The following is a 25,908-nucleotide window of genomic DNA, read 5'->3' on the forward strand; positions in this document are numbered from 1 at the left end:
CACTCGCCTCCATTGGAAATAACAAACTTGTGTGTGCAAAAGACACAATATGTGACCGGCCCTCAGTTAATAGCTAAGGGTTGGAACTTCCAACTAGGGCACAGTTGGCATAACTTTAAGCTGTAGCAGTTTTGTTCCATGCAGAAACACAGTGTTGAGAAGCCTTTACCATTAATTACTCATGACAAACTAAAGCGCGGTTAATAGTGAAATCGGTTAATCGTTGCATCTCTACACACGCAGCGATATCAATGCTGAAACCATGTGTTGTGCAGCCCTAATTTTTTTTCCCAGTGCAGTCTGCCAAAGCGCATTTGTGCTCGATAATAATGATATTCATCAATATGAAATGCGTCTCTGACACGTTTCTGACCGTCCCAGAGAGATGATTTTTACAATAGCATCTTCTCACATTTATTACCCTCCGCCGAGCGCTCTCAAACAGTCCCCAATCATAAGCGCTGCTGTACTTTGATGCCACTGGAGAAAGCCGGAGATGGATTTGAAAGCAATCTGTTTGGCACTCGGGCTCTTTTGTCGGATAGAGAGAATCGGATCTCTTTGTATTTCCTCTCTCTTGTTCTCCAGCGTCAGTTTTCCTTTTGCTCTTCCACCTTGCCTTGCTTTGTCCAGGGGAATCATTACAGTTTTTGCTGAATATTTCATACACTTCAATACGTCTGTTCTCATTCAGCTGACAAACCCCCTGCCCTGAGGTCAGCAAATAAATAAAACACACTCTCAGTTCAAGCCGTCGCCGTGTGTGTGTGTGTGTGTGTGTGTGTGTGTGTGTGTGTGTGTGTGTGTGTGTGTGTGTGTGTGTGTTTAAGTACAGCGCGCTCCTGGAGTTTTCTACAGTTCACCGGAGAGAAAGAAAAGAGGTTTACATGTGTTTTCCCTGATGATCATGTAGCATATGTACAGTAGATGTTTGTTTTTGGGGAACGTTGCTTTTATCCTCTGATATGAGTCTGTTTTTACAACTTTGTTAATCCAGCAATGGGCAGTTAAATTAGAGCAGTAGCACACTGTTGAAAATCTCTGCCTATTAAGTGTTTTCCATTTATTTCTGGTTTTGAATTGCATTGTTAAACTGTAGAATTGAATTTTCAACAGAACAAAGTGACTTCTGTTGACATTTTAGTAGTTTGAGATAATATAATGTATAATCAATAATATCAAGAGAAATAAGACATAAAATAACAGAAAATGTACGGGGAGTTTTATCACAAGGTGTTTGTAGTGTAATATACAACACCAACCCAGACAATATAGCACTGCACACTATTACAAATGCTCAGTAAAGTCGCTTTTTCTTACTTTTCAGAGTTAAAAGTTGCTGAAAGAAAGATTAAGCTCCTATAATACAGTTTAAAAGCATGAGTAAACTGAGAAAAATAAAAACAGGAATCACAAAATATGGAAAACTGCTCATGTACATACATTTTACAGACATACAGTGTAGGTTTTTTTTTCCTCAGGTAACATTGGTTTTACCTTAAGAATTGCCCCCAAACCCTTCTATACTAATCTATTCTAATCAGTTCTATTCTGTTCTAATCTGTTCTATTCCATTCTAATCTGTTCTTTTCTATTCTATTCTGTTCTGTTCTTATCTGTTCTATTCTATTCTATTCTAATCTGTTCTGTTCTATTCTATTCTATTCTATTCTATTCTATTCTAATTTGTTCTGTTCTGTTCTGTTCTGTTCTATTCTGCTCTGTTCTATTCTATTCTATTCTATTCTATTCTAAACTGTTCTATTCTAATCTGTTCTATTCTATTCTGTTCTGTTCTATTCTAATCTATTCTGTTCTGTTCTGTTCTATTCTATTCTGTTCTGTTCTATTCTAATCTATTCTGTTCTATTCTATTCTGTTCTGTTCTAATCTGTTCTATTCTGTTCTGTTTTGTTCTGTTCTAATCTGTTTTGTTTTGTTCTATTTTATTCAGTTCTGTACTATTCTAATCTGTTGTATTCGATTCTGTTTTATTCTGTTCTATTTCGTTCTGTTCTGTTGTATTCTATCCTATTTTATTCTGTTTTGTTCTATTCTAATCTGTTCTATTCTTATCCGTTTAGTTCTATTCTATTTTATTCTGTTCTAATCTGTTCTATTCTTATCTATTCCATTCTGTTTTATTCTGTTCTATTCTAATCTGTTCTTTTCTTTTCTAATTTAATTTATTCTATTCTGTTCTATTCTATTCTATTTTGTTCTATTTTAATCTGTTCTGTTCTATTGCTACCCTTTTCACTTTCAACCCATTACCCTTTTTCTTTGCTTTCTCGAGTATTCTATTGCGTTCTGTTAAATTGTATTGCTGCCCTTTTTATTTTCAACCCATTTCATTTGTTTACTTTTCTATTCTGTTCTATTCTGCTTCATTGCATTGCACTCAAACCTTTTCTATTATCACACAGAAGCCTCTCACACCTGATCAAGCGTGGTTTGTTTGATCATCCATTCAGAGTGCCAATTCCTAATACAGAGATTGTAGTCAAAGGAAGTTGTGCGCTCTCCAACCGAATGTCTTCATATTTAATTCAGCTGTGTGGAGATGCCGTTTCCACAGCTGTAGGGTCAGCTAAAGCATATAGCCCGAGGCCTCGTGCTCATCTGAAGTCTGTGGAGATTTCCCGTCTCCTGTCAGATCTCCTGCACCGTGCCTTTGTTTCGCTGTCCTTGGTTCTACACGTGTACTTCTGTGATTGAGGTAAACGTCAATACACGCGAACAAACTTTGACTTGAACACCATCTCCAGCCTCTTTATTTTGCTCAGCAGTGACTTCTCTCGGCTCTCTGTTGTAGTTCTCGTGTCGAACATTGCTTGCGGTTTCATACCGAGCTAGCGAAGCGATTTTGATTGTTAACACAGTTTTGAGTAAAATTCCTCAAGACAGTGCGATTGTGTGTGTGTTAGAATGGGGAATGTGTCTCAAAGAACAAAACCGGTCTAAACTACAATCGCACCGAGTCTTTCTCTCCAGATGAAAGTGTATTTACCCTCTGTTCTCTCACCTAACCCGAAACTAGTGAAGTATGGAGTGCCACAAGGCTCCGTCTTCAGCTTTGACCTGTCAGTCAAACTCTTACCTGCGCTGACGTCCCGAGCCGAGGGAGGCTAACAGATATTTTAAACAGCCTTTCAAATGTCTAAACCAAAGACAGATCTGTCTCTGCTGAAAAAAGATTTATGTGCGCTTTCATCTCAGCGTGTGAGGAAATCGGTTGTTGGCGTAATTCATCTGAAAATTAGTGAGACATAAAACTTGAGTTTTATCAAATAATTACATTTATAAACTCACATGCGTCTTTATTACTTCTGCTTCTTTAATCTTCATCAGTTAATGTTCATTATGTGCATTATTATTAAAACAGAAATAAAAAAATTGAAATTAAGGTTTGACGTAAACAAATTGTCATTAAATATAAGTAAAACAAAGGTTATGTTATTTGGGAAATTAAAAAATAGTTATAATATAGATTTAAAAATTGAAAATGAAGTTATAGAAAGAGTTTATGCAATTAAGTTTCTTGTTGTTGTATTGGATTATAAAATTAGTTGGAAACCACAAATAAATAATGTGATATCAAAATTAGCAAAAACTGTAGCAATAGTGTATAAAGCAAGATTTAACCTGGACAGCAAATTAATGTATATATTATATAACACACTTATTTTGCCATCCATGAGTTATTGTGTTGAAATTTGGGGGAATACATATAAATCTAATTTACACTCCATATGTACAAAGCAGAAAAAAGTCATTCGACTATTAGAACATGTTGGGTATTTAGAGCATACAAATCCTTTATTTTTTTAATTAAATATACTTGGGTAAAACTATGGAAAACAACAGCTCTAAAACAATGTCAGGATATTAATCAATTTAAAAAAACTGTATAAATATATATTAATAAAGGAATATAATGATGAAGGTGACTGAAAAAGGAAAGAAGAAAAAGGTATGATGAAAATTTAATTAATGGCTATTTGCAGTACTATGTTGTTGTTGTTTTTTTCTTTTTCTCTATTTGCTGTACTATGTATTTTATTTTTATTTTTATTTGGGTCTATATGTTACAAAATGAAAAGGTACAAATGGAATCAAACATATTATTTATCAAAGATGCCAAAAGGATCAAATATGTCTCATGTAAAAAAAGGAGATGAGTAAAAGAATAAATAATTTTAAGTAATAATAAGCTTACGCTTCATCCCGCTCCATTTTTCGACCATGTTGAAATGTTTTTCTTTTTGTTAATGATATTTTATGTATGATAGTTTTGTTTGAAAATAAATAAATCAAATCAAAATCAAATCAAATCAGGTCTATCTGTTTAAACGCCCAATATGTACGTTTATTTATATTAAAATATTGAAAAGTCTCCATGAAGGCAGCTGTACAAGTGTGTGTGTGTGTGTGTGTGTGTGTGTGTGTGTGTGTGTGTGTGTGTGTGTGTGTGTGTGTGCGTGTGCGTGTGTGCGTGTGCGTGTGCGTGTGCGCGTGTGTGTGTGTGTGTGTGTGTGTGCGTGTGTGTGCGCGCTAGTCAGAGCTGATCTCACTCTGCGCTGCTGCTCTGGTGTTTCATTAGAGAGTGTGTGTGATCAGGCCTGACTCTCCAGCTCTCCTCACACCTCACGCTCAGGACACACACACACCGCAGGTCACCAAGAGAAACACGACCTTCTCATCCCGCTGATATTCACACACTCCGGTGAAAAGACCGACCGCCAGCCTTAATTCACTGCGATCATCATGCTCCTCAAATAGACCAGTGAACTGTAGCTTTTGCCTCTCACAGCGGCGCATGAAGCGGTCAAATCTCTGGCTTGATCCTAGTGTGACCTTTGTATTAGAGAAAACAATGCTAGATTTTAGAGCTGCATGATATTGGAAAAAGGACATTTCAACACAGTGGCGAGGCTACATAAGGGCCGGGGTGGCACTGGCCCACTCAGACAATAACATTTTAAAGCTGAACAATCCTGCATAGAAAACAGGTACAGTTACAGATGTAAGGCAGAATATGAATGTGATTTGTTGACCATTAGCAACACCCTAATGTTATTGTACATTTTTCAGTTAAATTTAAAGTTCCTCTCCTTTAGGCAAAAAATGAACTGTCCGACTGTTGCTCCGCACTGTTGTTTTGGCTTGATTTGAATGAGAACTTAATAAATAATAAAGAAATTCCCTATCAGAATCAGTACAAAATTGCTAATATTTTTGTTACTGAATGACAAGTCTGTTATCTATAGCCCTAATGACAAACTGAATGATTTAGAACACATCCATCCATCCCAATCCACTTCAATCCAATCCAATCCATCTCTCCAGCCATCCATACAAATCCATCCAATAACATCCATCTGTCCAACAGTCCATCCATCCAAATCCATCCCAATCCATCCATCTATCCATCCATCCAAATCAATTCCATCCATCCATCCAAATTCATCCCAATTCCATGCATCCATCCATCCATCCACATCTATCCATCCCAATCCCTTCCAATTAAATCCATCCAATCCCATTCCATTCCATTTTAATGCATCCATCATTCATCCATCCATCCATATCCTAATCCATTCTAATCCAATCCATCCATATTCCAATCCACCCCCACTCACACCTCGTTAAATCAATCACTGTATCATCAAAGATCATAAATATAAAAATTAGTTATTATATTTCAGGGCTCGAAATTAACATTTTTGCTTGGTAGCACCGGTGCTCCTAACTTAAAAAATGTAGGCGCATCAGCCAAAATTTAGTCGCACCCACTAATTATGAGCACCGTTACTACAAGTTTTATACAAACAGATTTATTGTATTTGAAATCAACACTAATCAAACTAACAAGCAAAAAAAAAAAAAATATATATATATATATATATATATATATATATATGCAAGCGTGAGGAAAATATGTCTCAACGAAATCCTGTGATCACAAGAAAATAGATTTTTATAGAGTGAGCAAAGCATACACGGAGCGCTCGCTGGCTCTGCACACACTGCTTGACATGAATCTGTTAATGGTATAACTGTGCTGTTCTCACTAGTGCTGTCTGATATTGCACTGATGCTTTTGACATATACTGTACCTTATTATATGCATACGTCATGTTAATAGCAATGCCGGTCTTTTCATGAGTAGCGATAATAGTTTACTCAGTGCAAGCCCGTATGCGATGGTGTACGTGGTGTTCAATTTGACATAGCTGCCCCTTGCACGGCGGACAGCATCTGGCGATTATATGAAGGATTAAACAGAAGCTCTCGTGCTAGATGTGGCAAACAGTTACCTGAAAACTTCATCTCACAGACTTTTCATAGCAGACTTGAAGCCAACGGAAGTCTTCTACTCTTGGAAAAGTGTAGATGGTGGATTAACATTCAGCACATGATCACTAGTAAGATGTGTCATTATTTATAACTTTGGATGCCATGGTTTCTAAAACTAAATCTGTCCGCGTTATCTTAATTGTCATCTTCAGCGCTTTAGTTTTCCGCGCGCGGTAGTAGCTCTCCCTGTCATCCCATACCAGAAGGCGCTGACTGAGTGATTGACATCTGATATTAACCAATCATTCGCGTATATTTCAAATAAATAAATAAATATATATATATATATATATATATATATATATATATATATACAATTTAGACCACTCCATTTGGGAATTTTGCATTGCTTTGAGGTGATTTTAGGAGAGTGAATCTGCATAAATTGTACAAAATTATGCAAATATATATGCACAAAATAAAATAAAGCACAGATGGAGGCAGTAGGACGAATATAAAAATGAAATAAACCGCTCTTTGTGGTTTTTGCTGGAGTCCACAGTATTACGGTACAGAAATTCATCAATCAGATATGAAATAACACTCTATAGTCTTCGTTGTTTGAATTATTGAATACAAATGCTGATGATTGTGCAGCCCTAGCTAGTTTAAATTCAGTTTTATCCCCTAAAACAGAAAAAAAACATATTACAGGCATAGTTAACCCATAAATATAAATTTACTTACTATTGTGGTTTCTTTAAGAGTTGTTTTCCTTTGTTGAACAGTACAGAAGATATTTCTGAAGAAAGCTGAACGCCTTTAACCATTGTCCTTCATACTAGGAAAAACAAATACTATTGGAAGTCAATGGTTTCCAGATTTCTTCCAAATATCTTTTGTGTTCAACAGAAGGAAGTCAAACATGTTTTGTAGCAAGCAAAGGCTGAGTAAAGGATTACAGAATGAACATTTCTGAGTGAACAATCCCTTTAGATTCACTCAATTCACTCGCATCAGTCACGGGATTTATTTGATGAAGATTTTGCAAGGAAACACTAATGTCACAAACCATGATTTCAGGCCATTTAATCATCAATGTGGATGTGGATTTAACCGTTTGACCCCCAGCGCTGTTTGCTTTCCTCTATTTTAAAGCGGTGGTCCGTTCGCCCGCGTAAGATATGTTTATAGATTCCAACAACTGTATATTTTCCTTCAATATGACACACACAGCGAGTCCATCCTGAGCGAGACTCGGGGGAATTCGCAGAGGTCGACTTTTTAATACCAGTAATTACGTCGCAATCTTCCTGCGAATCCACCTGTAAAATTGTATTAGGCATGCGATTTCCCATGGTCCTGTTGAGGGGGGACGTCCTGTTTCAGATGTTTGATTATTTAATCAGAGGCTGATCGGAGGTCTCACACATTTCTCAAGGTCATGGGAGTTTCCACATAGAGCTGCGTGTGGATGTTACAGCGCTGCGATGATGAATGTCGTGCACCCTTGTGCATGATGGGTCATGGGTAAAGCTATGAGCAGACAATACTGGAGGTCTTGAGAATTTAAGGGAAGAGTTCTGTACTGTAAATTAACCTTTCTGTATGCGAAGTTTAGGAAGTCTTGTTTTTAGCAACAGGGCGGCACGGTGGCTCAGTGGTTAGTGCTGTGGCTTCACAGCAAGAAGGTTGCTGGTTCAAGTCCCGGCTGGGTCAGTTGGCATTTCTGTGTGGAGTTTGCATGTTCTCCTCATGTTGGCGTGGATTTTCTCCTGGTGCTCCGTTTTCCCCCACAGTCCAAACACATGCGCTATAGGGGAATTGGGTATAAGTTAAACCCTTTGTGTTGTAGATTTAACAAGGTACTGGAAATATTCCTCAGATTTTGCTCCATATTGACATGATAGCATCACACAGTTGCTGCAGATTTGTCGGCTGCACATCCATGATGCCAATCTCCCGTTCCACCACATCCCAAAGCTGCTCTATTGGATTGAGCTCTGGTGACTGTGGAGGCCATTTGAGTACAGTGAACTCATTGTCATGCTCAAGAAACCAGTCTGAGATGATTGAGCTTTATGACATGGTGTTATCCTGCTGGAAGTAGCCATCAGCAGATGGAGACTCTCTGCTCATAAAGGGATGGACATGGTCAGCAGCAATACTCAGGTAGGCTGTGGCGTTGATGCTCAATTGGTACTAATGGACCCAAAGAAAATCTCCCCCACACCATTACACCACCACCACCAGCCTGAACCGCTGATACAAGGCGGGATGGATCCATGCTTTCATGTTGTTGAAGCCAAATCTCCTTTCTTCCCCATTCTAATGCTCGGTTTGAACTGCAGCAGATCGTCTTGACCATGTCTACATGCCTAAATGCATTGAGTTGATGCCATGCGATTAGAAATTTGCATTGATAGGTGTACCTAATAAATTGACCAGGGAGTGTATAAAGAAGTTTAGCAATTTGATAAACTCAAGTAGCCAAGTTCAAACTTGATTGCCCAACTCTAGATAGATAGATAGATAGATAGATAGATAGATAGATAGATAGATAGATAGATAGATAGATAGATAGACAGACAGATAGATAGATAGATAGACAGACAGACAGACAGACAGACAGACAGACAGACAGACAGACAGACAGATAGACAGATAGACAGATAGATAGATAGATAGATAGATAGATGGATGGATGGATGGATAGAAAGCAAGAAAGAAAGATAGAAATTAAGAATACGTTCAGATAGGTAATATACAACCCTAACCCAGACAATAGAGCACTGCAAACTATCAAACAGGTTCATAAAAGTCACTTATTCACACTTTTCAAGATTAAAAGTTGCTGGATGACAGATAAAGCTCCCATAATGCAATTCAAAAGCATGAATAAATGGGATACAATAAAAACATGAATCACAAATAATAAGAAAACCGCTAGACAACTGTGTAGATGGCATTTTTGTACTGTACTGTGTATTGCATTGTCTTGTTTAACATAATGTCGCCCTGATCATACAGTAAAGGTGATAAAGCTGTTCATCTGTTCAGTCATTCATTTTCTTTTAGTTTAGTCTCTTATTTATCAGGGGTCTCCACAGCGGAATGAACCGCCAGTCAACATCTTTTTCACAGCGGATGCCCTTCCAGCTGCAACCCAGTACTGGAAAACAACCACACACACTCTTTCACACACAAACTCATTCACTACGGACAATTTAGTTCATCCAATTTACCTATCAATGAAACTGAAAATGTTCACTTGCCTATTTTTGTGCGAATAGCACGCCAAGACTTGGAGAACATGCAAACTCGCACAAAAATGACAGCTGATCCAGCCGGGACTCGAACCAGTGACCTTCTAGCTGTATGGTGACAGTGCTAACCATTGAGCCACTGTTTATTCATTCATCTTTTTCTGCTTAGTCCTTTTATCAATTAGACGTCGCCACAGTGGAATGAACCGCCAACTAATCTAGCATATGTTTTACGCAGTGGATGCCCCTCCAGCTGCAACCCATCGTTGGGAAATACCCATACACTCATTCACACACACACTCCGGACAATTTAGTTCATCCAATTGACCTATTCACCTACAAATGAAACTGAATGTTAACGTGCCTATTTCTGTGCGAATAGCACGCCAAGATGGGGAGAACATGCAAACTCGCACAGAATGCCAACTGACACAGCCGGGACTCGAACCAGTGACCTTCTAGCTGAGAGGTGACAGTGCTAACCATTAAGCCACTGTTTATTCATTCATTCATTTTTTTTTGTCTTAGTCCCTTTATCAATTAGGCGTCGCCACAGTGGAATGAACCGCCAACTAATCAAGCATGTGTTTTACGCAGTGAATGCCCTTCCAGCTGCAACCCATCATTGGGAAACACCCATACACTCATTCACACACACTCCGGACAATTTAGTTCATCAGTTCCCCCAAAGGGCATGTGATTGGACTTTTGGGGGGGAAACCGGAGCACCTGGAGGTCAACACGGGGAAACATGCAAACTCCACACAGAAATGCCAACTGACCCAACCGGGGCTCGAACCAGCGACCTTCTTGTCATACGTTATTATAAGTAATAAATTGTTCAGTAAAACCTGAGCGTAGTGTTAAGGAACATGCAGCAATCTGGAAGCAGTTGTTCTATTCAAAACAAGACGATCCCGCAGACTCCTATAAAGTGTGTTGAAGGTTGACTATGAGGATTGAAGATTTATCCCAGCATTACTCATTCACTCACACACACACACACACACACACACACACACACACACACCTCGGCTTGTACACTAAACACAAAAATGATTCATTGGATTTGGATGTTTTTTAAGCTTTAATGGTTGCTAACGATTTCTATAGGCTGAATTTAAACGACTGAAATGTAGTAATGTTCAACTTAACTTCTTTGTTTACATTCAGCCCGCATACATTGTGTGCAAGCACTTACCTTAAAAACATGTAGCAGCCTAAATCTAACGAATCATGCTGTTTTTTTTTTCTTTTCTCCAGCGTAGAAGCTAGCGCCGCTATGCTAGATGTCGGCCAGCACATTTTCCCAGCTCATGGCGAAGTTGTGTCTTATTAGTTCGCAGGGCGCCTCCACATTTCGGTGCGGGATGATGATCTGGTGGAGCAGTGAGAACATTCGGGCCTGTTGTTTTCAGGGTTATGCTACTGTGATGCCGCACATGCCGTTTTTAGCATGGTGTGCAGTCGGCAGTAGCATGTTTTAGGCAGTTAAAATAATTTGTGGTTCTGATTGTACTGTTTAGCATGCTGCTGGAATGTTATCTAGGGCAGGAATGTCCAACTGTTAACGACCTGTGGTGTCATGTAAATTCTGTCCTTTTTACTACAAGATGATTATGCGTCTATTCCTGGGTTGTGTCTTCCCTATGACTACTCTAACTTTGGTATACGTACACTAAAGAAGAGAATGTTACTTGCTGGTTTTACAGCTGCAAAGAAGGCAATCACACAAATTCGGTTTACTCCGTAGATGTCTGCAAAAACATTTTGGATTCGTAGATTCCTTAAAATTTCGAGTACTTTTTTCAAATTTGAACAGGTGTGTGTGTGTGTGTGTGTGTTGAGCATCAGTTAAGACGATGTTAGCAGCTGTCAGCTTTAATTCTGGGGAAAACTGGATAATTTTGAGCTTTTGTCAGCTAATTTCAGCTGCCGGGTTTAAAATGCTTATTACAGGGTCCCCGCGGGGTCTTAAGTGTTAAAGTCTTAAATTAAAAAAATGGAAATTTATGGCTTTAAAGTCTTAAATTTGCTGTTCTGGGTCTTAAATATTTTTGCACAGGTCTTATCTTTGCGATGTCTTGTAACGCTACAGCTAATGCTCATTTAAATTCTGTAAAGGTACAATAGCACAAATGAATAAGGCTAAACCTAGTACTATTAATGCATGGCAATGTTTTTCTTCCACCTCTTGCCACCTCTTGGTGGCGCCCCTGTCCCCAAACCCTTTCCCCCATCTTTCTGAATCAATCGCCTAATTTACTACATCCAATCAGCTCACAGTAGAAAAAAAACAGGCCACGCCCACTGTTTACTGATTCTCTGCATCACAATACGAACATCCCGAGAGAGTTCAGAGTAGGTTAGTTAGTTAGTAGGTAGGGGTGTAACGATTTATCGTTGTACAATTTATTGCGATGCAAAAATGTCACAATATGCATCGTGGCGTTATGATGATTTGATTACGATATGATGTCCGTTTTCTCTTATTAGTTGAGCTGTTTGCACGTGAGCTACCTTCCACCTGCTGTCGCACGTGAGTTCAGATTGCAGCAGCAGTAATGTTAGCAGACCAAGATGAGTGGAGTTGAAATAGAGGATGACCCATCCTCTCAAAATCAGACGTCTGGCAACATTTCGGTTTGTTCAGTCATTGCTTTAGACTCATCCGCTTTTTGACACGCATACTGGGTCAAACATCCTAAGTTATAAAGTCTTCACAGTGATTTACATACTTTGCACAGCGACATGGAAACCTCCTAATAGTGTTGAAAGAGTCACATACTGTATTTATAAGGTACAATTCACCCTAAAATATCATTCTGTCTTCATATAATGATGTATTGGCCCCCGCAAAATCACACATGACGTGAGCTGACCGCGAGCTGTTACTACAGAGGGCGGACTATGACACGCGCGTATGGCAAGCCGTTTTAGCATTTAAACCATTGTTCTGACTATCCATAAATATATTTAGAGATATCTCTAATTATATTTTGACTAGTCATAATTATAATTCGACTAGTCAGAATGACAATTAGAGATATCTGCAATTACAATTGTACTAGTACGAAATCAGATTGGAGATATTTATGACTAGTCCTATTCCTCCATTGACTGCCTTTGAAAAATATTTGCAGATATCTTTAAATGAGTTTTAACTAGTCACAATTGTAATTGATATCTCTAAATTGTAAAAGATATCTCTAAATGAATTTAATTAAATATGAATTAAATACCTGGAAATGTGAATGTTTTTGCACACACAAACGCAAGTGACCAAGCAAAGCCTTAAGCTCTTACTGTTAAATTCAATTGAATAGAAAGCTTATTTTTTTTGCACCTTTACTTAAATTTTTCCTTAATTTTGTCTCTGTCATTTCAATAATATTTTTAAGAAGTTTTTAAATTGTTTTATTTTCCAGAGACAGGCCTGTTTAATTTATTTTCTTAAAGAAGGTTCAGTTTAACAAGTTGAAACAAAAGAAATACATAAAAAATAGTTTACTTGGTAAAATTTGCATTTCAGTTTAATTTTCAATTTTTATTCCAAAATATCGTGATACATATCGAATCGTAAACATTATATCGTGATACACATCGTATCGTGAGCTGAGTGTATCGTTACACCCCTAGTAGTAGGTAGTTATCAGTGTGCAGTGTGGTTCTTAGTAGCAGTTAGCATTCAGTTTTTTCCATGGCATGTTTGTGATTGACAATGTGTTCTGAATGATTATAAGCATGTTCTCAGTAGCATATTCTGAATTTTTATTAGCGTTATATTTAATTAATAACATATTTTGAGTATTTGTTAGCATGTTCTGCAGACGTCAATGTGTTTTAGCTGTTTATTAGCATGCAGTGAGTTTGCTATTATATTCATGTAGCATAGTTAGCATGTTATTTAGCAGTGATTGTGTTTAGAATACACATCAGTCACATGATAGCATGCAAAAAAAAAAAACTCTCAGAGCATGCAATCAACTGATTAGCAATATAAATATTGGCAGATGTATACTAAATAGTCTCAATTGTGCTACCTGACATCACTCAAAGGCTCACAACATTGTTTCTGTCTCGAGCACAAACAAGCCTTGTGTGTTATAAAGCTGTAAAATGACTGCCGAGTGCTTTAATTTGCTTTAATACCTACTCAAGAAAACAATCTATTACCATAATTGCTCTGTAACTCCTCTGACAAGGCCTTGTGGGAACCGGGTGAGGAATGTTTGCGCTGAATGGAGCGAGGCTTCAGTCTGTCCTCCTTTTCCCCTTGGTCTTTTGTGTGTCATGAAAGAGTTCCTCTCAGAAACGTCCGTCAGTCGCAGGCGTGAAATCAGCGCCGTCTGTCCTCTAGATACATGCAAACAAACACAAAGGGTTAACCTTTAACATGTCTTGTGTGCTCGGATAGTTGGGATTTAAATACAGAAACTCTCATTAAACTTGCTGTGAACTATACAGTTGAAGTCAGAATTATTAGCCCTCCTGAATTCTTTTCTTTGAAATTTGCCATGATGACAGCACATAATATTTGACTAGACATTTGTAAAGATACTAGTATTCAGCTTAAAGTGACATTTAAAGGCTTCACTAGGTTAATAAGGTTAGGGAAATTAGACAAGTCATTGTATATCGATGATTTGTTCTGTAGACCAGTGGTCGCCAACCACAGGGCCAATTTGTTATGGACCACACAAGAAATTAATAATTATTTTCTGAGCGATCTTATAAAAAAAAAAAAACATAAAAAAAAAACTTTATTCTCTTGGTTACATCTCGGTCACTTGAGCACCAAAATGTAACCGAAATGCTAGCAAACAATGTTGCCAGATTGGGGGGGTTTTGAATTGCGTGGGTAAAATATGGCTCAGGCGGGTTGACAATTTTATGTGCAACTTATTTAACAAAACATAACTGTGTGCTCCTACTCCAGTCAGGTAGTAGTGACCAGTGCATAGCAAAAACTATTATTGGTTAAAGCACAGCACTTAATTGTGTTCAAAAGCATTTAAACGTCAAACCGGACGAATTTATACTCTATTTCGAAAGTAAAACATACTCAATAAGTGCCGTGTGTGGGTGAGTGGGGGGCAGTGTTGCGATGTGATCCGGTTATGTTGTGGTTCTATGATGGCTGCTGTTGGTTGCTATATGGGTAAAAAATTATGACAGTTAAAGTACAGTGACTGTTTTTATTTAAACAGTCAAACACAAAGCTGACAGTAACAAAAACAGCTGATGGAGTATACACTAACCTGCGCATTATTCAGACACAAGATGAAGACAGTCAAACACACAATGCTGACAGAAACAAAAACAGCTGATGGAGTATACACTAACCTGCGCATTATTCAGACACAAGATGAAGACAGTCAAACACACAATGCTGACAGAAACAAAAACAGCTGATGGAGTATACACTAACCTGCGCATTATTCAGACACAAGATGAAGACAGTCAAAAACACAAAGCTGACAGAAACTAAAACAGCTGATGGAGTATACACTAACCTGCGCATTATTCAGACACAAGATGGCGCTAAACAGTCAAAAACACAACAGAAACTAAAACAACTGATGGAGTATACACTAACCTGCGCATTATTCAGACACAAGATGGCGCTAAACAGTCAAAAACACAACAGAAACTAAAACAACTGATGGAGTATACACTAACCTGCGCATTATTCAGACACAAGATGGCGCCAAACAGTCAAAAACACAAAGCTGACAGAAACTAAAACAGCTGATGGAGTATACACTAACCTGCGCATTATTCAGACACAAGATGGCGCTAAACAGTCAACAACGCAAAGCTGACAGAAACTAAAACAGCTGATGGAGTATACACTAACCTGCGCATTATTCAGACACAAGATGGCACCAAACAGTCAAAAACAGTGACGAGACAGTCAAGCATATGGTGTCCTGCATAGTTTAGCTCCTGCTTCCTTCAACACACCTGCCTGGATGTTTTAGTATACCTAGAAAGAGCTTGATTAGCTGTTTGAGGAGTTTCTAATTGGAGTTGTAAATAAAATATGCAGTGTTTAGGCACCCCTGGTCTAGATTATAGTGGTTGTTATCTGGGAATAACAATCCTTGAAATTTCAAGACTGACCAATCAGAATCAAGTACTCCAGACAGCCGTGTAATAATGGCTAATATTGCCCACAACACATTACACATTTGGTTTCAATTTGATTAGGACTACAAATACGAGTAATTAAAAATGAAGAAACTACAAACATGGCAGATGCACAAGACACAGAGTTAAGAGGAGAGGCTTACCTAAATGTGTTTTATTGATTTTTAATATCTATGCTGGTGTAACTTATTAATTTCATGTTTTCTGCCTTTTATTTCAGCGAGACTGAGGACTTTTCTCTGCAGATTAACCTGCTGCTGCATCTCCAGTATGGTAGGAAATCTGAAAGAAATGTGGATGGTGGGATGAAATGATCGACAGGGAACTTACCGAGGTATGTAAAATGTATTTATATAGCACAAGTGCTTTACATTAAAAGAAAACCGTTCAGATTTCAAGTACAAATACCATAAAAGATGCATTACCATCCCCCACCATATCGTAAATTAAATACTTGTCTAAAAAGACAAGCTGTTTCAGAGTCGTGTTGTCAGAAGTACTATTCTCAAATTTTAAAAATGTCCATTTCCTGCTAACATTTGAGCGATGTTGAGAACGTTCGTAAACACAGCTGATTGGCCGTTGTGCTCACATGCTCAACAGAAATGACTGTGATTGGCTGTGAAGGTCATCAGAAGTCCGTTCTTCATACGTGGATTACTCTATTACTCTATTATATATATATACATACATACATATACATATACATGCATGCATACATACATACATACATACATATATTAGTTCTGTCAAAATTAGTGCGTTGCCGCATGCGATTAATTTTAAATAATTAACCCGTAAAAAAAATTTAACGCAGTTGCATTTGTTTTTTTATTTCCTGTTGTGGCCGACGTGTGTTCAACATGCAAAGAAATATGGATAAGACCAAGGAAGCACTTTTTGAAAGCAATTTTCAGTATAAAACAATTAATGTCGCATCACCAGGTTCTCCAGCATTTCCTTCAGCGCTTCTTGCTATTTCAGGTTTGTCATTTTTGACTTTCGACTTCTGTTTTAATGGAATAATTCCGCATGGCGAATAGAAAGAAAAACCTCTGCATTTTGTGACTTGGTGGTCCTTTAAGGTAATCAAAAATCACTGCTTACATGGTAGACTCTTAATAAGAGTATTATCTTAGTCATATTAAAATCGAAGAATTGGTGTCCATGTAAATGTACTCAGAACGTGACTGGTGATGTCGCAAGCTGTCAGACAGCGCATTCCTCTGCCTTTCAGCATGTGCCCTCCAATGTGTCATTAAGATTGACGTGTTTCCCCCACGCAAGTGTATGCTTTGCGTTGTTGTGTCAGAATCCTTTTGAAATACAGTAATACTTTAGAACGCTCAGTTTAAGCAAATTTGACGAATGCGATCATGCGTGTTAAATCTGAAGGGAGTCACTCCTGCTGCCCTGTCCTGTATGCGGTGTGTCTGTTTGTCTGTCTGTCTGTCTGTCTGTCTGTGTGCGCGCGCGTTTTTCTTAGCAACAAACCTGCATAAATGTCTGTAGCCACTAAATCAAAAGTTACGAATTGCTGTGAGATTGCTTTGCACTCTCTGCTCACATCATTTAAAAGAAAAGGTCCACATTGTCCCCCGATAATGTCAACAGACTGGACTGTTTAGGCAACTAGCTGAATGTAAAAGAGGACCCTTTTCCCCCATCTTTCTGAATGAAACACCCTCTTTACCATCCAATCAGCTCGCAGGAGAAAAACAAGCCATTCCCACTGTTCTTTCATTTAATATTTCATTTCTTGTGCATCACAATATGGAAAACTAAAAATGGTTTTAGCTTTCGGTTCATGTGGATTTTAAGTGCTTTTTTTTTTTATGAAGATTGACTTTAAAGACAACAAACAGCACTATCTGGTGTCCATCTGTGATCTTAAGCTCAAAGCAGAGCAAAACAAAAGGCCTGAGCTTTAAACTGTGCTCTATTTGCTGCCTGCAGATGGCGCCGTAAAGCTGAACAGCTCATCTGTCACCACGTCAATCCAGAAGCAGATTCATGACAACACTGTAGATCTTCTCAAGTCAAATAGCTCTTTCTGTCTGTCAGTCAGTGTGGACCAACAAATATATATATGACGTCTATTGAGATTTAGGCTCTGGACATGCAGTTTTTTTAAATGGTAGTGCCTGACACAGACAAAATTGTCATATTTCGATGCAGTTCATTGTTAACTGCATCAAATAAACATTGTTAATGCCAAATGTCTGTTGAAAAAGGCAAAAAGGAGCAGGAAAATCTTCATTATGACAATCGTGATTTCATTTTAATATTCAAAATATACGTCTTTGTACAATATTATTTCAAGTAGGTACATTTTCAATCTCATTTACAAAAAAACCCTTTGAAATATTTTCCCCTTTCTTAAAACGTGACATATAAAATGACGACAAAAAGGCATTCGGCAAAGCAAAACACACAAAAACATGATGAAAAGAGAATTAATACTTGTCAAATCATGTGTTAAAGACGAGCAGGTGTCGTTTAATTGTGAATCCCTAAAACGAATGTGCTAAAATAAGACAAAGAAAAACCACATGTATGAACTTCCCATATTAGGCACTATATTCTTCATTAATAATTATTATTATTATCATTAACTCTCAATATCTAATTCAGTAATTGTACGATCTATTCATTTGTTGTAGCTGTTTTTAAGTGTAGGGTGCAGTGTGAGATTGTTCTTCAGACAAAAACACAGAACCGATCCTAACAAATGAAACACCATGAAATGTGGACAGTATAAAATAGATTCTAATATAATCTCATATCAATAGAAGAGCTAATAGATAGCTTTGATCTATTATAATGGAGAAACTCTGATTCATAAGTGATACTCTCCATAAGCAAGGTGAAAAGGATCTGTAGAAAATGTGGAAAAGAACGAAAACAAATCCATTAGTCAACAGCTTCAGTATTTTGTGATTCACAGCTTTTTTTTTTTTAGCTTATCTATGGATATTAATGGCATTATTGGATGTGGATCTCTGCTTTGTCGACTTTTAATGTTGATAGTTCAACTCTGTGGTTTACCAAAGTGACTTTTATTGCCATTTTAGTCGTTTATATGTTGTATAAAAAATAATATATATAGAACTAAAGTCGTGGTCACATGGACTTCTATTTATATGCGTGCGAATGCGGCAGATCGAAAACGCTAGCTCATGCGACAAGTTGCGCAGTTCAAGCTGACCTGCGAAATCGCATCACGTGACTTCCTTTGTCCAATCGGATATCAAAACATGACCTCTTTATAGGAATTTTAAATATTGACCAATCACTTGCTTTTATTATGTCCGATCATTTTGTTTGATCCTGCAACTTTTCGCACCAACGTATGACAGAATTGCGCAAGCTCAAACTCTAGTGTGAACATAAATCTGTAAAATAACAGACTGTCAGCCTGATCTCACGAGAAAACATTAGTATTTTACGTTTTGCCAGTTTAGTGGCTAATTCGAATGAATTCGTACGAGTTCAGTCGTACGAAATTTTACGATTTTTAAAAAGGGGGCGTGGCACCTAACCCCAACCGTCATTGGGGGATGAGCAAATCAAACTAAATTGTACGAATTAGATCGTACAAATTCACAAGAATTAGCCACTAAATGAAAAAGTTACGAATTGCCATGAGATTGTGTTGGACTGTCAGTTAATAACAGGCTGTTGAACCATAATTTACACCACCAGTACAGACGATATATCTGTAATGCTTGTGGATTGACGACGCTGAACATCGCAGTTGTGGATACAAATGCAGCATTTGTTTAGCAGAGTAGTAATCATAAGGGTTATCCAAAGTTGCAGTCAAACAGGCAGTAGGTCAGGCTATGCGGATCAACACATGGAAGAACAAGGCGAGACTCGCAACACGGAAGACCAGACAGGATAATACTCAGACAATACAATATCGCATTAACATCAATACGCGAGTTTTCTTTCATGATATTCTCTCGTGTTGGTTTCCAACCCTGTACCAAGCATTACCTGTACCTGTACATTACCAAGCGTTTCCTGTTTTAGTCTCTTCGTGTTTTGACCCTTGCCTTGTTCCATTGTTTATGTTGTCTGCTGCCTGAATCGACCTTTTGCCTGTGACCTGATTATTTTTTGGATTGTTGTTAGATCGGATATGATTACGTCCAGAAGTTAACGAGAATTATTTATATTATTTATTAAATTTCCCATTTGTTGTATTTTATTAACATCTACCCCCACCCCAACCCTAAACCCAACCATCACAGTGATGTAAAAACAGTAATTATACCGTGTATTATGCTATCTATTTAATTACCCAATAAATTGTACTTTTAATGCCTACCCCAGCCCTAAACCCTACAGTGTCTTAAAAAATGCTGCTATATTGATGTGCATATCGCATTGTTGGCCAGCCGTGTATCCCATCTAGACTTTACCCGTTGACCATCGCCTGCCTGACTAAGCTTTCAATAAACTGCTCGTGGATCCTTAACCCTGCTGTCCAGCACCCTTGTGTTAGAATAGGACTTTAAACTATTAAAAATGTCAATAAAAGTCACTTTTTCCAAACATTTCAATGTCAAAAGTTTTCGGAGGAAGGATTAAGATCCCACAATGCAATTTAAAAGCACAAACACGCTCTTTAAATAATGCTGGATACACTGTTACACCAACTCAACACAAACTGATGAAGGTTACTTAATGAATTTAAGTTGATTGAACATAAAAACTAATAATTTATCTGCAGTAAATCTCAGGACTTGTTGTTTTAGCTCATTTTAAACAAGTAGTTTGAACAAATAGCGCCTCAAGGTTTTTTTTCTTTCACTTTTGACAATCGGCGAAGTTAGTTCTTTCACTGTCGCCACTGGCTTGCTTGGTGTAAGAATTGTGGAGCTGTGCATTGATGGATTACTCCTTAGTGTTTGGACTTTCAGCAGGGAAAATTAAACCGCACTGAACTGAAGTCTGAAAACTGGACTGACACTGTTTAACTTTACTAGAACTTCTATGTTAAGCTGCTTGATGCAATCAACATTGTAAAAGCGCTACAGAAATAAAGGTGAATTGAATTAGCAAACATTTGCTTTGTTCGAGAGCAGAAAAGACATGAATCACAAAATATGAAACCATCAATTTACAGATTTGTTTTTTACTGTGTGTGTGTGTGTGTGTGTGTGTGTGTGTGTGTGTGTGTGTGTGTGTGTGTGTGTGTGTGTGTGTGTGTGTGTGTGATGGTTTTCATAAGCTGTGAGTCCTCTGCTCTGCGTGTTTCACGTGTATGTTTGCGATGCTCTGGTGTTTAAGTCCGAGGTAATGGCTAGTGAAGGCCATCTGATGGGCTGAAATAGCCATTTTGGTCCAGTTCTGAACGTGAAGTGGGTTCCTGACAGTCTGAGCGTCACAGTTTCTCTGAATCCACGTCTTTTTAGGACTGTCCGGCGTCGTTGCGATTTCAGCCAAAGACCAGATCTTTGGCTTCAGAGCTGGACTTATGTTATTGGATGGCTCTTGCTCCTCTGCGGGACTCTTCTTGATTTGTTCCTCGTCCTCAATAATCCTCTTCTCCGCTCTGGCATCGTCGTATTCCTCAGAATCGGAACCTTTAGGTGTTGACTTATCATCATCCTGATAGTCACAATCCTGTTTATCTTCGATGTCCTCCGTGTCGATGTTCTCCAGGTCTATCTCTTCATCCTCATCTCGTTTTTCTGCATCCTCGTTATCGCTTGTATACACGTTTCCATCCTCGTCGGTTCTCGTTTTGGGAACCCACGTCATCTTGTTCTCCTTTTTCAGCCTCCGGCGGGCGTTGGCGAACCAGGTGGACACTTGGGTGAGGGTCATTTTGGTGATGATGGCCAGCATGATCTTCTCCCCTTTGGTGGGATAGGGGTTTTTGCGGTGCTCGCTGAGCCAGGCCTTCAGGGTGCTGGTGCTCTCGCGGGTGGCGTTTTTGGGTCGGGATGGGTCGCCGAACTGATACTGGTGTCCGTATGGGTAGAAGGCGGCATGGGGGAACCCTGCATGCTGGAGCCCGGGACTGTCCTTAAACTCGTACTGCGAGCTCTGCAGACGAAGGACAAATCAGACTGTTATTGATCATTTCAGCGTGGTGATGTTATTGGACCATGAACATTTACTGCTTGTGCTCAAACTTTTTCCTAACTGAAACAAGAGGCAATTCAATCATAACTTAACGTTAAATCTGCTCTCATAAAATTATCTATCAATATGTGGACCTTTCAAGATTCTTGGAAGCTGTGGAAATTAAAAATGTAAAACAGGAGATACATTAGGACCATTGCTATGGTTTACATCCCTCAAAATGGTCTATTAGCATACACGTGATCCTGAGGAATATGTGATTATTTCATTATAAATATGGACATAAATCAATAAGTGGAAGGAAGGAAAGAGGGAAAATTAAAGAAATAAGGTAGGAAGGATAGAAGGAATGAAAATGATGGAATGAATGAAGGATGAAAACAGAAGGAAGGAAGATGATGGAAGAAATTGAGGAAAATTATGGAAGGAAGGTGGGAAATGTAGAAAGGAGGAGGCAAAATGATGGAAGAAAGGAAAGAGGGAATGAAGGAAAATTATGAAAATAAGGAAGAAAAATGATGGAAGGAAGGAAAATAATGAAAGGGATGAATGAAAGATGGAAGGAAGGAAATGATAGAAGGACAGAATAAAGGAAAAGGGTGAAAGGAAGGAAGGATGGAAGGAAGGAAGGAACGAAGGAAGGAAAGAAAGAAAACGAGAAAGAAAAAGAGAAAGAAAGAATGAAAGAGAGAGAGAACAAAAGAAAGAAAGCAGGTAGAAAAAAAGAAGGGAATGAAAAAAGGAAAGGAAAGAATGATAGATGGTGGGAAAAAGGGAAGGAAGGAAGGAAGGATGAGAAAATAAGAACAAAGGAAAGAAAGCTGGTAGAAAGAAAAGAAGGAAAATGAAAAAAGGAAGGAATGAAAGAAGGAAAAAGAAGAAAAGGAAAGAAGGAAAGATGGTGGGAAAAATGGAATGATAAGAAAATGAAGAGAAAGAAAGAAAGAAAGAGAAAGAAAGAAAGAAAGGGAAAAAAAAAGAAATGTCCTGCTTTAGGTAGCTTTAACTACTATACTTACACTAAAATAATCATTTGTTACAGTGGAGTTATTGTGTAAATACATGCTTTTACATTGATTAAATTCCTGCATTACATCTATAATTAATGTCTGTAATTGCATTGTTGACCATCACTTATACCTTAGCCCACCCTCAAACCTGTCTCTAACCCATATCCCACATTAAGCTCCTCATGTTTTAAGGCCACCTAAAATAATAGGGAACTGAAAGAAAGTAGGAACGAAAAAATATTCAGTTGTTTAATTCTAAATATGGACAAAAAATTATGGGTAAAGATGTGCGAGTGAAGAATAGTCAGTCACACAAGCAGTTCTGTTAACTGTTAACTACCGGCTTACTAAGATATTAATTGTGTATAATGTACTCTCTTATTCTGCATCTCTAATCCTGCCCGTTATTAAACCTAACAACTATTAACCTAATTAGTAGTTAAGAGCTAAAATTGTTAATTTATTAATATTCTGATCTGAAAGCAAGACATTTAGACAAAAACAATGAGTAAAAGATGTAAACATAAATCATTTTTGCTCACACTTTATAAAAAATGTTTCATTAAATAATGTGAGTGTATTTATTAACACGAGTTTATTAGCATTTATAATAGTTTGTACTAATATATTATAAATATCCAAAGATGTGCTTGTTAGCATTAGTTAGTCCACTCTTTTGATTGACTGGTGTTAACAAAGACGAATGAACGCTGTAATAAATGTGTTGTTCATTGTTTGTTCATGTTAGTGAATACATTAATAGAGCCTTATTGTAATGTGTTAACAAACGATTTCAGCAGCCTGTACACTGCAAAAAGAAACAGAAATAATCAGTTGTTGCCTTTTTAAACCTAATTTGGACAATCGCAAAAAATAGCAAATTTAATATTCAACAAATCATTCTGTCTTAATCTAACCATTTAAAGCTAAATTAACTATCTAAAGAGTCCTCATATAAATGCACTGCTTCAGTTACATTTCTTTAATGGTGCATAAAGTTTTTATTCACAAAGATTTGTGTCCTGCGCAAGCATTTATTATACATCTAAATAATATTTTTTATTTAGATGAAGCTCATTTAAAATGCTAATGAACTAACATTGTTTTCACTGAGTGTTTAAATTCTCGTTTCTACTGAAAATGCATCTTAAAAAGGCGTGAAAATGACGATTAGTTTCATCTTCTTTTAAATAATCAAATAGCGAGTCTTTATACAGTGTTATACGCAGTTTTTCTAACACTGCATATAGCTAATAAACACCACAGCAACACATTTAACTTAATAAGCCGATTTAAAAACTATTTTAAAAATAATGTTTGGAGAAATGAATAATTAAATATATAATTGGGGCAGAAAATGCGCTCATAAAAAGCTGCTCTTTAAATCAGAGCACGTTGGAGAATTAAATAAGTCACCAAGAGCCTGCTGCTAAATAAAATAGGTTACCTAGAGACTTTAAAATGTTATCATTTTGTACTTGATTATATTTCTTAGAAGCGCGGATGTTTTTTTTTTCCGGGAAATGGATAAAAATATGGACTTAAAAACCTCGTCAAACTAACAAAAATTTCGGTAACACTTTAAAATTATGCTACATTAATTATTGTATTTACTAACATGAGCATGAGCATAATGGTAATACGGTGATTACGGAATTTATACGTGTATGTTAGTTAATGCAATTGCCGTTAATTAACGTTAGTTCATGTTAACTCACAGTGCAATAACTAGGCAACTTTATTTATTCATATCACATTTCATACACAGTGGCAATTTAAAGTGCTTCATATAAACTGAAATAAAAGAGACTAAAAGAAAATGAAAACAAATATGAACAGGGATTAACTAATGTTAACAAGCGCAACTTTGGGTTTTAATAATAGGCTACATTAATAAATGTTGAACTGCGATTAATAAATGCTTTAAAATTATTAGTAAATTCATTAACATTAATAGGCTACATATGCTTATTTACTAATACATTTTGTAAAGCTGCTTTGAGTCAATAATTATTGTGAACAGCGCTACAAATAAACTTGAATTTAATTGACTACAACCTTATTGTAAAGTGTGACCAAAATCATTATAATTAAAATACGCAAAAGGTGTTGTTTGAAACGGAGCATGTTAGTGAATTATAAATAAGTTGCCCAGAGCATGTTGGGGAATTAAATTAAATAAGTTACCTAGAGCATGTTGGCGAATTAAATAAGTTACCTAAGGTGTTAGCAAAGTTATCATTTTGTACTTTTTGTTTATTTCTGAGAAGCCCGGTTAACGGGATCAAATCTGAGCTATTCTCTCAACCTTAATAATCTCGTAAAAATGGGAGAGTGTCCATGGACTCACCAGCTGGTTGAGAACGGACAGGTCGCTGGAATAGGGCAGAAACGCGCTGTATCCCTGCGCTGTGCTGGCGAACGGAGCTCCGTACACACCGGACAGCGCGCTGGACAGAGAACCAGAGCCGGTGACCGAGATCTCCGCGCCGCCGCGCCGCTCCGTGGAGTACAGCGGTCTGATGTACTTATAGCCTAGCTGCGGGAGAGACATGCTGCTGCCAAAGGTCCGAGCGGTGCAAGGAGAATCACAGATCTCGCCTTTGACACCGGGAGGACTGCGGGGAAACTCGCGGAGAGTCTCGCTGAGAGTTAAAGCCGCTCTCCGGTCTGCGGTGCACCGAGGTCACATTTAGATCGAGTGGGATTGTTCACAACACTCGGGTGATTGACATTTCTAGTGTCTCACAGGCCCCGCCCTCCTCTGAAAACTCCCTCTCTCTCTTGTCCGCTCACACACACGCACACACCTAATGTCAGACTTCATTTCGCTGTTTATTAACAACACGTTTTATTTTCGTGTAAATATTGTGAATATAATCTAGATATCATCATGAAAAGATTGATCGCGAAACCCATTTAAAGGGATAGTTCACTCAATAATTAAAATGACATAATTTATTTAGCCTACTCACACTTGTTTTTAAACCTTTATTAGTTTCCTTGTTTTTTGTTGATCACAAGATGTTTTAAATAATCTTGAAAACCTGTAACCATTGACTTTTTTTATAATCAG

General features: G+C 37.7%; 4 protein-coding genes across 4 annotated transcripts in view; all 4 read right to left on the minus strand.

The window, feature by feature from the left end:
• mphosph6 (M-phase phosphoprotein 6) overlaps positions 1 to 25,908 on the minus strand; it is a 365,183-nt gene that overhangs the window by 221,230 nt on the left and 118,045 nt on the right. The window lies entirely within an intron of this gene.
• The window catches only part of snx20 (sorting nexin 20), a 677,202-nt gene that overhangs the window by 214,934 nt on the left and 436,360 nt on the right, over positions 1 to 25,908 (minus strand). The window lies entirely within an intron of this gene.
• Positions 11,389 to 25,908, minus strand: part of dus2 (dihydrouridine synthase 2) — a 255,399-nt gene continuing 240,879 nt past the window's right edge. The window contains exon 17 of the mRNA XM_087312648.1: positions 11,389 to 11,407. The gene's annotated coding sequence lies outside the window, so the exon portion shown is untranslated. The remainder of the gene's footprint in view (positions 11,408 to 25,908) is intronic.
• irx3b (iroquois homeobox 3b) lies at positions 20,897 to 25,522 on the minus strand. Its single transcript, NM_213100.2, has 2 exons — positions 25,183 to 25,522; positions 20,897 to 21,783 (listed from the first exon to the last, which is right to left on the minus strand). Exons 1-2 carry the CDS (start codon positions 25,384 to 25,386, stop codon positions 20,956 to 20,958), a joined length of 1,032 nt encoding a protein of 343 aa, NP_998265.2. The 5' UTR covers positions 25,387 to 25,522; the 3' UTR covers positions 20,897 to 20,955.

Source organism: Danio rerio, chromosome 25 (assembly GCF_052040795.2).
Source record: "Danio rerio strain M-AB ecotype USA chromosome 25, GRCz13ab, whole genome shotgun sequence".
Taxonomy (NCBI): domain Eukaryota; kingdom Metazoa; phylum Chordata; class Actinopteri; order Cypriniformes; family Danionidae; genus Danio; species Danio rerio.

Excerpts from the sequence above, each read along its gene's own strand:
- irx3b (NM_213100.2), bottom strand. The coding sequence starts at position 25,386 with ATGTCTCTCCCGCAGCTAGGCTATAAGTACATCAGACCGCTGTACTCC. Across the intron at positions 21,784-25,182 it reads TGTCCGTTCTCAACCAGCTG|AGCTCGCAGTACGAGTTTAA; the intron begins GTGAGTCCATGG and ends CTTCGTCTGCAG.